The 13,753-nt window shown below is 40.0% G+C and overlaps 1 protein-coding gene across 1 annotated transcript in view; it reads left to right on the top strand.

Moving 5' to 3' along the window:
* The window catches only part of map1aa (microtubule-associated protein 1Aa), a 41,134-nt gene that overhangs the window by 19,134 nt on the left and 8,247 nt on the right, over nt 1-13,753 (top strand). The window contains exons 3-4 of the mRNA XM_071543617.1: nt 12,195-12,277; nt 13,490-13,630. Coding sequence (XP_071399718.1) covers nt 12,195-12,277; nt 13,490-13,630 — 224 coding nt within the window. The remainder of the gene's footprint in view (nt 1-12,194; nt 12,278-13,489; nt 13,631-13,753) is intronic.

The following is a 13,753-nucleotide window of genomic DNA, read 5'->3' as shown; positions in this document are numbered from 1 at the left end:
CCCACAGACCACGTTTTGATGGACCACCTTCGAGGTCTCTGCTAAGACAAAAAAAAGCAAATACGCTCATTTAATTAAGCCTGTTTGTTTTCAAGCTGCCCTCTTTTAAAGGTGCCACAGTGTTCATTTTCTGTGATTTTGTTACATACTGCGGCTCAGGGTAAGAATGATGTCCTTTGTGATTTTTTGCAAATAAATTAGTTTGATTAAAAGTTGAATTGAATTAATTAAACTGATTGAATGTGAAGACTAATGCTGCAGTCATACCAGCGGGAAAACAAATCCATTCATTTCACCGGAGGAGGGTGCGAGATGCCGTGACTCAACAATTCTCAACCAATAGGAGTGAGCGGGCGGGATTGACCTGTCACACTCACCAAATTCAAAATGGAGGAAGCGTTGATCATTGATCTTTCAGGCTCAAAGAGTACACATAGCATTTTTTTTTTCATTGGCATGCTGAGATATTGCTGATATTCAGACTGAATGGCTATGTAATGTAGTTTCCACTCCATTAGTCAGAGATTTCCTCCTCGTTAGCCGTTTTCTGTGTGTGTGTGTGGGGGGGGGGGGGGATTTTCCCTGAACCAATCACTAGTGACTGACATATCCAGCCGCTCTGACGTTATTTTCAGTTACACTGCCGCTGGGCATATTTACTAACTTCACCAAGAATGTTGGTTGTTTTTGACAAAAATATTGTCTTTGCAAAGATAATATGTTGGGTAAAGAATGATTTCAGCAAATATTATTTTGCCGAAACGCCAACGGTTCAAACTTTAGTCCCGCCCCCAAAAAGGCGATGATTGGCCCGATCGTTTTTCCGAGCTACAGCACACCGTTGACTACAGCTCCTCTAATTCAAATGAGGTAAACTTGCTGAGCGGAGGCTTTCCAGTTCTAATGCTGAAACTGGCCTGATTGGACGGATTTCAGTAATTCTTTAAGTGAGGGAACCAATCAGGAACAAGTCCAGCTGTGATGCGTTTCCTGGAGTTAGTCCGAAACTGCCTGGAAAAAATGCAATAACTTTAAATTTAACCAGTCAACCAACGGTAAATGTAAACAATGGCTACACCTTTGATCAAATGTATATATAAATAGAGGAAAAATTTGAATCCTTATTATATGGGACCTTTAAGATGGCAGGTTGGCTACAGCAATCAAATAGTCAGGTAGCGTTCAATAGTGTGAAGAGTGTTGCTGCTCCCCCGGGTCTAATTCAACCCTTTGTTTGATGCTTCCCCTCCTGGCTCTCCTCAGCACTCCATCAGTATAATGCAGCTGACAGAGCAAGGAGCGGGTACAAATCATCTGCATGTCACTCTTATGTCTCTCTGAGGCACGAACAACACTGTGCAATTTTTTTATTATCCCTCTCGCTGTTGCTTGGACTCATGATTCACTCTGCTGTTTCGGTCTCTTGCCCCTACAGTATTGCTTCTGTACGCTGGACTAGTCTCAGGTTATTGGTTTCTGCAGATCAATTATTACAGCCTGATGAATGAGGAGTTAATTGATCAAGCAAAACACAACAGTGATTTAGCCATCGCTATCAATCATGCTGCCCCACACCTAAAGAAGACCCTTACCTCTGCTTCAATGACACATAGAAGATGTCCACACCCATGAACCAGCTAGACAGATAGAATTGGCTTTACAGTGAAAACTACAGTTGGTCAAATATGTTTGTCACATCATCACGTTTGGCCAGCACAGCTACAATGGAGTTTGATATGAGAAAATGTTTCAGGATGTAAAACCTCAGCGGTAAACGTCAGGTTCTGGTGTCAGTCCCTCAGAATCAAAGAGCGAGGGCTTCTTTCTAGAGCCGCCATTTTGCATCAAGAGACGTTCAACAATCATACAGGGAGAAATCCATCGTAGAAGAGGAGAGAGACCAATTTCTCCACCCACAGGAGCAGGAGAGAGACCAGAATGCAAAAAGGCCTCGACTCTCACTCTTTCTTGGTTTCTTGGTTTGGCAAAACTCTCGCTCTCTCTCGCTCTTCTGTGCAATTGGTATCGCTCTCTCCACCTACACGTATAACCCTCAGCTGAATGCAACAAGCTCAGGCCCGTTCTCTGGGGGTTGTCGAAGAGCATTGTGGGAAATGTAGGAAATGACTTAGTGAAGTAGAAGTAGACGAGGCAGGTTGGGGGAAAGTGGGTTCACCAAAAAAAAGTAAATTACAACACCAATAACTCCTGGATCTGAGGGTGGATTTAAATGTATCAAACAATGATTATATTTCTTGTTCTTATCCATTGTAGCATGAACAGTGACAGTAACCCCACTCCATTAAATCCACATTCAATGATCCCGACTGTGACTAATTGCCCCTCGAGGCTTCTAACCAGTCATAACAAGGGCAAGTCGCTCATCACTGCTGTTCTGATAAACATAATGATAATCTGCAGACAATATTAAAAAGTAAATTGCATTGAATTCCAACAATAAAACACGTTCTTTCTAATTCCGGTTGTATTATCAGAATCAGAATCAGCTTTATTGGCCAAGTATGTACACATACAAGGAATTTGACTCCGGCTTTTACTAAAAATCTCCCATAAGCAGAGTTTGTTCGTCCCTCTAATCTTTGATGTCATATAGGTGTACAGCTCCAGTTAGAAACAGAAAATGTGGAAGACTGGTTATCTGAATTCAAAGCATTAATATCGCTGTTGTCATGTGAAAACCTAGATTATTTTCATGTTTTAACTTGAATTCAAGGATCACATGCTCCTCGAGAAAATTCAACATCCTTTGGTCTTATGAAACCTTTTCAAACATCATTGGACAAACTGAAAAATGCACGATGGTCAAGCTGAACACAAGGCTGTTCTGTGAAATAGTCACGAAATTTAATCTATTGATTCGTGTACATGGACACGATTTTTCTATTTTTTTCGTGACACTCAGCACGACTTTCAAACTAATGTATTTCAATTGGAAGTATCTTTCGTGCCTGCAACACGTTTTTTTTTTTTCTGTCAGTCAGGACTCAGGAAGTAGTGTGACATTGAAATAAAACGGTGGCCAGTAAGGGCGTTGTGGTCGGATACGTTTGCCTTCGATGCCAATGACCGAGGTTTGATTCCCAGTGTGTTCAAAGTACATTTCAACCGTAAGCCACGTTTACATTTTTTTTTTCTTATTTAACCATGACCAAACCATTTCTCTAACCTTAACCAAGTTGTTTTAGTTGCCTAACCATAACCGTAACACAAGTAGTTTTATTTGCCAAAACTTAACGTTTTCAAATTCGTGGTGGAGGAACGTAATTCAGGTCGTGGTGGAGGCACGTTTTTTAGGTCGTGTTCATTTCACGAAAAAAATGGCAAAATCGTGTCCATGTACACAAATCAATAGATTTAATTTTAGTGACTATTTCACAAACTGCCGTGAGACCATGTTGCATAATGAGGCAAAGACAAGAAAGAATTGCTCATATTCATAACTATTGCTCAGACGATCAAACAATAACTATGTAAATTCCTAAATACGGTGATGTTCTCACAATACCAGAGGGCTGTATACTGTATTTTCCAGAGTCATTACTGTAAGACTGACTGGCTTCTTCTCTTTTTGACCATTGTCTGCCTGACTTCCTGTTTGTCCTCCATTCTCTCACTCCTCGCTCTTCCATCGGCTCTTCATGTATTCTTAGGGATGGAAATGCTAAACCGCCAAAGGCAATGTTTTCCTCTCGCACTTTTGCCAAATGTGTTTGGGCAGGCCGGGTTAGTAGGAGAATCATGCCATGTGGAGTCACACTGAGTGACATATATGGGACATGGTCTACTTTTGCCAGTGAAGTTAACAAACACACACACACACACACACACACACACGCTCTCATAGCTGCCATCTCCCTCGGCCTTGGGTGGCATCAGAGCACGCAGCTCTGGCGATGAGTGGGCAGAAAATTCGTCTGTACCAGCTCGGGAGGCAGCGGCTGTACACCGCTTCCCATCATGCACCACAGGCACGAGTGTGTAGGCTCTGCTGTGCTTTCATTTTATTCCTTAATCCTGTGAACACCCACTCACTCACTATTAGACATCTCACTTACATTTCCAAGTGCAGCGTGTGGCTTTTGTTTTGCACCGTGTTTCTTTTTGTGAAGCGTGAGTGAGACAAAAAGACATTTTCTGAAGGACTGTGCCTGTGTGCGTGTGTGTGTGTGTGTGTGTGGTTTCATATACAGTATGATAGGACTCTGTAATAGTTCATATAGCTCTGTCAAGTTTAGAAAGCATTGACACAATACAAACGTATTCAGTATGATTTGAGGCAAGTTGAAAAAACGAAATGACGAGTAAGCACTCATCAAAGAAAGAAAGAAAGAAAGGAAGAAAGTGTTAAGAGAGTTTTAAACAATATTAAGTACAATGGAACCATATGGGCAGAATGCTAAAAGCCGTATGACTCAGCAGGTATGAGTCTAATTACTGAATCATTTTAGATTCAGAACATAATTGATCTACCCAGTGATTTATAATTGGAATGGATTCTCTTGCATGAAATTTGAAAACAAACTATAAGCAGTAACAGTGAACAAGTGGCCAGCCAAAGCATATTACAAAATAAAAGCTATTAGATAGTTCTAGTGTGAAATGTGTAGACAGAGCACAAGTACATGGACATTTCCTTGTGAATGTGCTTTTAAAGTACAAAATACAAAAACAACACCAAAACAACAATGGAAAAGCAGGAACATTTGGCCTTGGCATGTGTTTGTGAAAATAATCTTCATAAAATAAAGTTAACTAGACTATTGAAGAGAGAAACCCAAAGAAACAGTGTGTTTTCAGAGTTTCAGTAGAAGAACAACGAAATATGATGACACCTTGTTCAGTGAGGTTGTTGTTCCTCACCAAGACAGAATTGGCATATTTCATCTCATGACAGTAAAAATAAATGTTCTCCTCTCTGACCGACCGGACAGATAATAATGGACAACTGAAGAGAAGAAGGCTATTTAAAAATAATAACATCTTTTAAGAACCATGTGTCAAACATTGAAATGTGGAAAACCTGAAAAGATGAGAGAGCTGTGCATAGATTAATGAAGTAGAAAGAAAGAAAGAAACAAACAAAGAAACAAACAAACAAAGAAAGATAAAGGAATTAGATTTTTTATAAATACAAATGGATAGGCAGAGTACAAAAAGCTGTATAGCTTATAGCTGTATAGCTATAAACTACTGTGTCAAATATTAAAATTAGTAATGAAATGCAAGCAAAACAAGGCTATTGTTTTTCATTATTTGTTTACCCTCACATTCCCTCAGTAGCCAATGTTTACTTTCATTAACTATATGAAATGTAATTACACATGTATGTAATTATGTATGATATTATTAGCATACATGCAGTCTGTTACTGTGTGTTAAGATGAGACGGTAAGCAGAACATAACAAAAAGATGTGGCAACACAGAAAGCACCAAGAAGATTATAATGTAAAGATGATTTTGAACGTATGATTGGATTCCATTTCATTTATATTTCATTAGGGAAATGTTGGCATTGCACAGAGTCTTTCACACTCCTCCAAGGCAGAGAGCTGACGCCACAGCGGATGATAAAATTGCATTTATTAACAGATTATTTTTAAGGCGTTCTGCTTTATTAGACAGTGTGTCTAATGGAAGATGAAAAGAAAAACTGGGGAGAGGGCATGGCATGCAGCAAAGGCTGTGAAGGCTGCTGATGTGGGCTTTTGAAGGCCGATACCGATATTTTTGGATTGAAGCTGCCGATAGCTGATATTCTGTAAATTTAAATAACCATTTTCATGACAAAAAAAAAATCCAGGGTGGAAAAGCCTCTGAAACAGCATCTAGACCATCATGGGACACTAAAACTCTCCACTGAAACCCAGACTGATGAAATTCTTATGTTGGGAAAAGGTCAGTTTGGGAGGAAAGTGATCACATCTCCGGACATTCGAACCCACACAAGGTACGACACGCCTAGTGAGTGACAGGAGGATGACTGACAGGCCGGAGTCCCGCCTTCTGCCTCAGAATTCTCCTCATTGGTCGGATCGGTTTTCTGCTCATTTCACTTTGAAATGAGAAAAGCAGAGGAACGGGGGCGTCCGCTGTTTCGGAGATTCTGATTTACTGTCCTGCTCGTCTTTGGCCACCGAACATGACGATTTATTTTTAATACTTTAGTAAATAAATGTTACTCGATAAAAGTCACCCACTGCAGCTTTAAGGCAGGATGAGGCAGGTTTGACTGCAGGTTGTCAGCTGTTGAGTAAAATCACATCCTCACCTCCATCTTATCGGTGGTGGGCAGCACTGATTGGCCAATGTGCGATCAATACTGAGAGGCCAATATCGGCTCCATGTATCCGTCTGTCTAGGGCTGCAGCTAATGATTATTTTCATTATCAATGAATATACTGATTATTTTTTCAATGAAACGATGAATCATTCAGCCTGTAAAATATAATTTACTGTTTTAATCTCTTATTCTCACAAAAGCCCTTCTAGGGACGGGTGTTGCAAATTAGCATCCTCTATAAACACTATGATACTTGCATCAGATAGCTGTTCTCAGTTTGTCTATGTATATTGTATCTGTCCCTATCAAATAAACCATAAATAAATAAATAGATAAAAGATAATGACAAATGCTCATCAAAAGTTAGCAGACCCTAAAGTGATTCTTGAGATTGCTTCTGACTCATTTTATAATTTTTTATATATTTTTACTTGATGAACGACTAAAGTGATTAATTAATGATCGATGAATTTCCTGTCGATTGACTAATTGTTTCAGCTCTATGTCTGACGCTTCTCTCACCTGCATGATGGTGCTGTATGCTCTTCATCCCACTGAGCCAACAGGCCAAAATGTCACCATTTTACCAGCACCCCCTCTCCAACACATTAGTGATCCTTCCATTAATAGTGCATGATGGCCAGCCAGCTGAGTTTGAGCCACAAAGGCTGTTGAAAATTTGTTTCTATGATACCAGTCTGAATAATGTGTGGGCAGAAGAGGCTGAGCAGGAGATCGTGCTCGGACATGTCGATGACTTGAAACAGGAATGATAGGAGTGGGACTAATAGGCTTCTCAGACATCCTTTGTATTGGATGGTTGAAGTGGGCGACGTTTTATCACAACACAGGGCTGGAGCTAGCAATTATGGGTCCTGATTTGCACAGGAGGTGAGTCCGGCCCCCCCTCCGCTTTCCTCTCATACTCACACCACCATTATTCCATCTATGAGAAACATCTGTCGACCCGTCCACAACTCAAACACTCCTCCGCTCATTCGTTTACTGATCGATTGATTGAAATTCAGAGCTCTGATAGCTAATCAGCTGTCATACCCAAACTTTCACCAGTCGTCCCCTGTTGGAAATCTGTCCAGGGAGGACAGTTTTGCTTTAGGGCTGCAACTAACGATTATTTTCATTGTCGATTAATCTGTCGATTATTTTCTCGATTAATCGATTAGTTGTTTGGTCTATAAAATGTCAGAAAATGGTGAAAAATGTGGATCAGTGTTTTCCCAAAGCCCAAGATGACGTCCTCAAATGTCTTGTTTTGTCCACAACCCAAAGATATTCAGTTTACTGTCATAGAGGAGGAAAGAAACCAGAAAATATTCACATTTAAGAAGCTGGAATCAGAGAATTTTGACTTATTTTTCTTTAAAAATTGCTCAAACCGATTAATTGATTATCAAAATAATCAAACAATTTAATAGTTGACAACTAATCGATTACTCGATTAATCGTTGCAGCTCTATTTTGCTTTAGTCTGTACAGGAAAAACTGAGTCAAATTTTATTCCTGCTTGTTCCAGTTTCTCTCAGATAAAACAGTTGCTGTATCATAGTTTTGAGAAAGTTTTATTTGTTTGCAGTTTTGCAGATTTAATCTAAACCCTGTTTCAAAACCAGAGCAGTGTGAAAGAAGTATCAAATATTTACAAATCTATACATGAGGACCACAAAAGGCATTTTAGTCCAGACTATAGTGCCTCTATTCCCCCTCTACGGCACCCCAGTCATAACATATACTGTACCTGATGTAATCATTTTAGACTTAGCAGCTCTTGTAAAAATCCCATTACTTTGGTCGATAAAGACAGCAAGTTCAGTATTTCGTCTGGTTGACAGACGCAGGTTTCTCCTCACTGTCAGCGGGGAGAGAGCGAGTCGAGCGGAGAAGAAGAAACGTTATTATCTGCTTTCCGTTCCTCTGGGAAGATGTGAAAGGCGTAGAGACAGACATTTACTGATTCCCATTTTGACTGTGTAACACAGACACAGTTTTATCCTCTCTCCAGCAAGACACACTTTCTCAGCCGGATCACTCTGCTGGCTGGAGGGCAGAGCTAAGTGTAAAGTTGTAAACACTTACAGCTACTAAAAGAGATGAGAACCTAATGTGAGGCATTTTCCCGTCTGGCCAACCTTCCCCAGAAGTGAAACTACTTCTTGATTTCAACACTAGAACCAAAGAGGAACTTTTTTGATACTTGCGTTGAATGAAAGTTGATTGTATAATGCAACAGCCTGAATTTTTGTGACTGTCATATAATTTTTGCTGTTAGTTTTCCCAACCAAGAGAAATAACATTTGCTTAAGTGTGACATTTTTTTGTATATATTTTTCTTCTTCGCTTTCACAGTATAAAACAAGCCCTTATAAACAAAGTGTTAATTTGTTCAAAATGAAATTTTACAGCATAAAAGAAAATCACACTTTGGTTTAATCAAAACTATTAGATCCAAGGCCTTATTATAACTAGAATAGCTTAAATTTTAAATATTTAAAACTACTGTATGTCAACAATACTTTACATGTAGAACTTGTTCATCAGAATCAAGTGCTAGTAAATTTTCTATGCATTTATGTAAAATGCCCTTTAATCCGGTTTAAAATTCATTTTTTCTCTTGCAGTCCAACAGGGTCCAGCTCTCTGGCCTCTGGTCTGCACTGTGTGTGAAGTGAGTCATCAGGTTCGAGGTGTCGCTGGACTTGGCAGTTTACTGTCTTGACACCGCATGCTGTCGCCGTCCGTTTTAAACAGCCGGACCGTTTCTGCCACATTGTGTTCTTACTGTGAGCGAAGCGAGACATGAAAGTGAAGTTTGAGTCGCTGCCGATCGAGCCAATCAGCAGTCATTTAGGTTTTAGAACAGGCCTGGTGATTGGATGGAAGACGATGGAAGATGAACCATTAAAGCACCGAACTTTGGCACTGAAAACAAAATCCACTGGACTTAAAATTTAAGAGTTAAGTCCAGTAGATTTAGTTTTTAATTTACATTTTTATATATATATATTTTTTTATTATTTATTTTTATTATTTATTTTTTTTATTGAAGAGTTGCTTCAACTCAATTTTAAGTCCAGTGGATTTTTTTTATTTTCTTTTAAACATCTTGCTACCTGGATGACTGAGATAAATCTACACAGACATTTGGCACTGAATGTTTTAAAAAAAATTAGTCGGTAGTACCGACCTTCGTTTCCCAGCCCTACTTTTCGTTCAGATCATAATATCAGAATAATCAGAATATAAGATGTCTTCCACTGCATTATGAACCGGTATCCAAAGAACAAAAGGGTGCAGAGTCCATGATGCCATCACAGTTAGCTTAAGTGTGACTCATTAACATGCTGAAAAGGATTTATCATTCATAGCATGAAAAGCCAGAATGTCAATATTGGCTTTGTTTTGTTTTTTCTCCCAGCACTAGTCATTAAAGATACAATGTGCATACTGCAACTGGCCTTTGCTCTGGTATTGTTATTCTTACATTCACTCAGTCTCTTGGGTTAAAAAAAAAAGCAACCCAATCAATTCCACTCTATTTGTTTTCTCAGAAGCTGAACAAAGTCAAATTGTTAACCTATTTCAGAAGAGAATGTGACAATACAACTACAACTACGCCTTTAAACTAGGCCACGCTATGTTTACTCACTAAACATATGCTGCTGATCTAATTTTAGTCGTTTGTATGCACAAATTGGCTTATGATTCTGAGCTGTTGGCTGACACAAGCCCCCAGATGCTGGAAAAGCTATTACAATGTTAAGTGCCACCCATGTCAGGGCGCCCCGTACATCCTCTGACCCAACATGTAACCCCGCCGGATGCTGAGGCATGTCGTCTTCCTTCTGGGTACTTTAGTTTTTCCCCTCGATGCCCTTGCTCCTCTCTTCCAGCGGGGACGGGAGAGGGAGAAACACCCTGCGATGGCCCTCTCGCATTTCTGAGGCGGGGGGGGGGGGGGGGAGAGAGCCAATAAGATCTTTCATGCTAAATATAGATTCCCCTGATGAAGCGCCTGCATGCTCGTAATGCTGCTGCTGCTGCCGTGGCACTCGCCTTCACCTCCGGCGCGATGCTGTGTGCATATACTCTCATGCAGCATGAGCCTCGTCTCTGCCCCGCTCCCCTCCCTCTCTCAGAAATGCTGCAATGCGTCTCCCTCAGCCAAGACTGGGTCAGTGTAACTCGGCTGCCGGCAACAGCCTGATAAGCGTCCCCATGGCAACAGCCAATGAGGTCTGTGGCTGAAGGATTTTCGCGTTATTGTTGTGGTTGTATGGGAAGAGAGTGCGGTCACAGGATTAAAGTCATCGGGGTGCTTTAGTTAACACCAGTGGAGAAATGAGATGGCGAAGTGAGCAAAATAAGGGGGTGTGTGTGTGGGGGGGGGGGGTTGAGGATGCTTGTGCAGAGCCATGTGTGCAGCGTAATTGTGTTTGATGAATGGTGGGAGACAGGGCGTTGTATTGCCAGTAACTGGCTCCAGTCATATTTTCATACAGGGAAACATTGTTGTTCTTCCTGTGGATTAGCTGTCTAATTTAACCAATCACCAAGTGCTGTTTAAAGGCGGCTCTGCCTGTAATAATTCTGCTGGAGGAAATCTCTGCCAGACATCTTACAGACACTTAATCCACCCTCAGATACTCGTACACTGTTCGATATCATCAATTTGTGATGCTCAATACATTCCAGGAGTTGTTTTGTGATCAAGTGTTATAATGAATTTTTTTGGTGTATCCATTTTCTTGATTTCCTACATTTCCCATAGTGCCTTTCGAAACCCCCCAGAGAAGGGGCGTGAACTTGTTGCTTTCAATCAAAGGTGCCATATATATACATAGCTAACTCGCCAATGAGTTTGTGAACATGAGTATGTCTTTGATCGCGGCCACGCCCCTTTTACTCTAAATGTCTAGAAAGAAGACCTCACTCTTAGATTCTGAGGGACTGACACTAAAACCTGAAGTTCATGTTTTTGATAGTTTAAAGTGTTTCTACTATTACGCTCCATTGTTGCTGCTGGAAATATCTCGACATGACATCACACCGTTTGGCCAGTTATCCACAGGAATAAGAAAAATACAACAAACGGGGCTCAGGAATGCAACGTGCATCGCCAATAGCTCATTCCTGGACCCATTTTGTTGTTTTAGGGTGGATAAGATCTATGTATTCCTCCTATGTAGTCCAAGGTTATTATAGTTTTGCATTTTTCATTAGTTTTTATTTTTATTTCGTTTTGACTTTCTTCTGTTTTGACTTCTGTTTTCAATTTCAGATTAGTTTTAATTAGTTTTTAAAGCGGGTTTGCTAGTTTAGTTTAGTTTAGTTTTTATTTTTTGAAAATGCTTAGTTTTAGTTTAGTTTTTATTCGTTTCAGTGTTAGTTTTAGTCTTTTTTTGTAATATGGGGTATTTGTCAGGGGCGAGATTCAAAAATTCAAAATACTAGGCTTATGTATGAAATAAATTGACAAAGACGAAAACTAAAGACATTTTCTCTATAACTTTAGTTTATTTTAGTTAGTTTTGTAAACACACAGTTTCAGTTAGTTATTATAGTTATATTTTGTAAAGCCTCGTTTTTATTTTTATTTCAGTTAACGAAAATGTTTTTTCATGCCTAGTTTTCATTATTTCATTAGTTTTCATTAACGATAATAACCTTGATGTAGTCCCAATGGGCGGTAGTTGTCTATTACTTTAATAAGATCTATGTAATGAATGATGAATTGATTCATTTGCTGTTATGGACGTCACACCACTGCATCAGAAGAATGCCTCTGTACATGTGATATTTTGTTTTCTATTCCTAACACGGCAGATTCCTGTATTTGGTATTTACACAGCTCATTTTGTTGCCTGTTTCCCGCAGGTCAGCGAATCCTCCAGTACCAGAGTGATGTCCTAGAGACAGTGGTGCTGGTCAACCCATCAGAAGAGACCGCTGCTTCAGAGGTGAGTCACACCAGGATGACGCAGACAGCTCACCGCAGGGCGGAGATCACCAGAGGCTCCGACTAGTGCAAGACACTTCATTTTGACTTTTTCCCCTGCGTCACTCGACCAGAAGGAATGTACTGTACTTTCATAAAATTCACCGTGAGGAGTTTTACACCAAAGTGTTCAGTCTCTCTTAAAAAGTCGGGTTCACTTCAGAAGAATACAGCAGCACCAACCGTTCAGCATTGAATCCCAGTGAGAAGCAGCTGTCAGTCTAATCCACTAGTGATCGTCACGCCTGTAGTTCATTGGTTAGCTCTTAGTCAGCTGAAGCCCCACAGTGTGAGACACACTGACTTCTGTGATATTCTGTCTATAAATAAACCCACTCCAGTGCTACAGATTTTCTTGCAAACTGTCAGTGTGAAAATGAGTGAAGAGTCAGTGTTTGTTTGGAGGTTTGGCAACTGGTGAAATACAAATAAGAATTTTAAAGCAATAACTACTTACAAATACAGTAGTTTTTTGCTGTTCAGAATTTTTTAGGGTACCATATGAGTCCTAGAATAGGCAGATAGAATAGCTGTAATACACCTTTTACTCCTAAAGTGAGGCCCTACTTTTTTCGACATACACTGTACTACAGTATACAGTATATCTATTCTGTATCTATTATTCATTGGTAATGCAGCAGCAACTGCAGCCTATTCTGAAGACCCTGTAAAGTATCACTGAATGGACATTTTGCAGTACTCTACATTACATTTCCAAACAATTCCTTTCAGGTGTAGAATGGCAGTGACTTTTTAGGACATGAACAAAGTATTTTTTGACCACTAGATTCATATTTTATCTATAAATCGTTCCCCAAAAGGAATTTTCCATAGATCTTCTTCCATATCTTGCATATATAACTCTCCAGTTCAAACAATTTCAACCATGTGAGAGATAATATCAGCTTTGTTCTTTGGGGAAGCATCCTGTAAATCTCATTCAGACATTTTTATTACTGTATTTTAATGCAAATGATACTCTGAAATAGACATGTGATTCCTGACATACCCTTAATAAGTTATTGTACTGTCTAACAAATGTCAAAATCACCTCGACCTGCATTTAAACTACTTCACTACTGCATTTGGACACTCCACACAGATTTATGGAAAGATTGATAATATGAAGCATTAACCTTAGCATTAACCAGTGGCTGCTCTCTACTCTACCCAGATCCGTTCTCTGATCACCGACTCTGCTGGACATAAGTTGCTGGTGCTGAGTGGCCAGAGCTCCGAGCAGGGAGGTGACATCCTACTGCAAGGTGGAGCCTTCACTTGGACACACTTCTCTGACATCATCTCTCATCCTCAAGTAAGCCTTGTGCACTTTCTGTCCAGATAGTTGCTTACAATGTACTTACTCTACTAAATCAACGCGATTGTACGGGTTACATAAATACGCCTGTCTTAGGTGAACTCTTTTTTCTGTGCCTGT

This window comes from Centroberyx affinis, unplaced genomic scaffold, assembly GCF_046629955.1.
Source record: "Centroberyx affinis isolate AG114_WGS23_722 - 3 ecotype Tasmania unplaced genomic scaffold, CSIRO-AGI_Caff_v1 ptg004358l_1, whole genome shotgun sequence".
NCBI classification, from domain to species: Eukaryota; Metazoa; Chordata; class Actinopteri; order Beryciformes; family Berycidae; genus Centroberyx; species Centroberyx affinis.
This window is presented reverse-complemented; position numbering and strand designations above follow the sequence as displayed.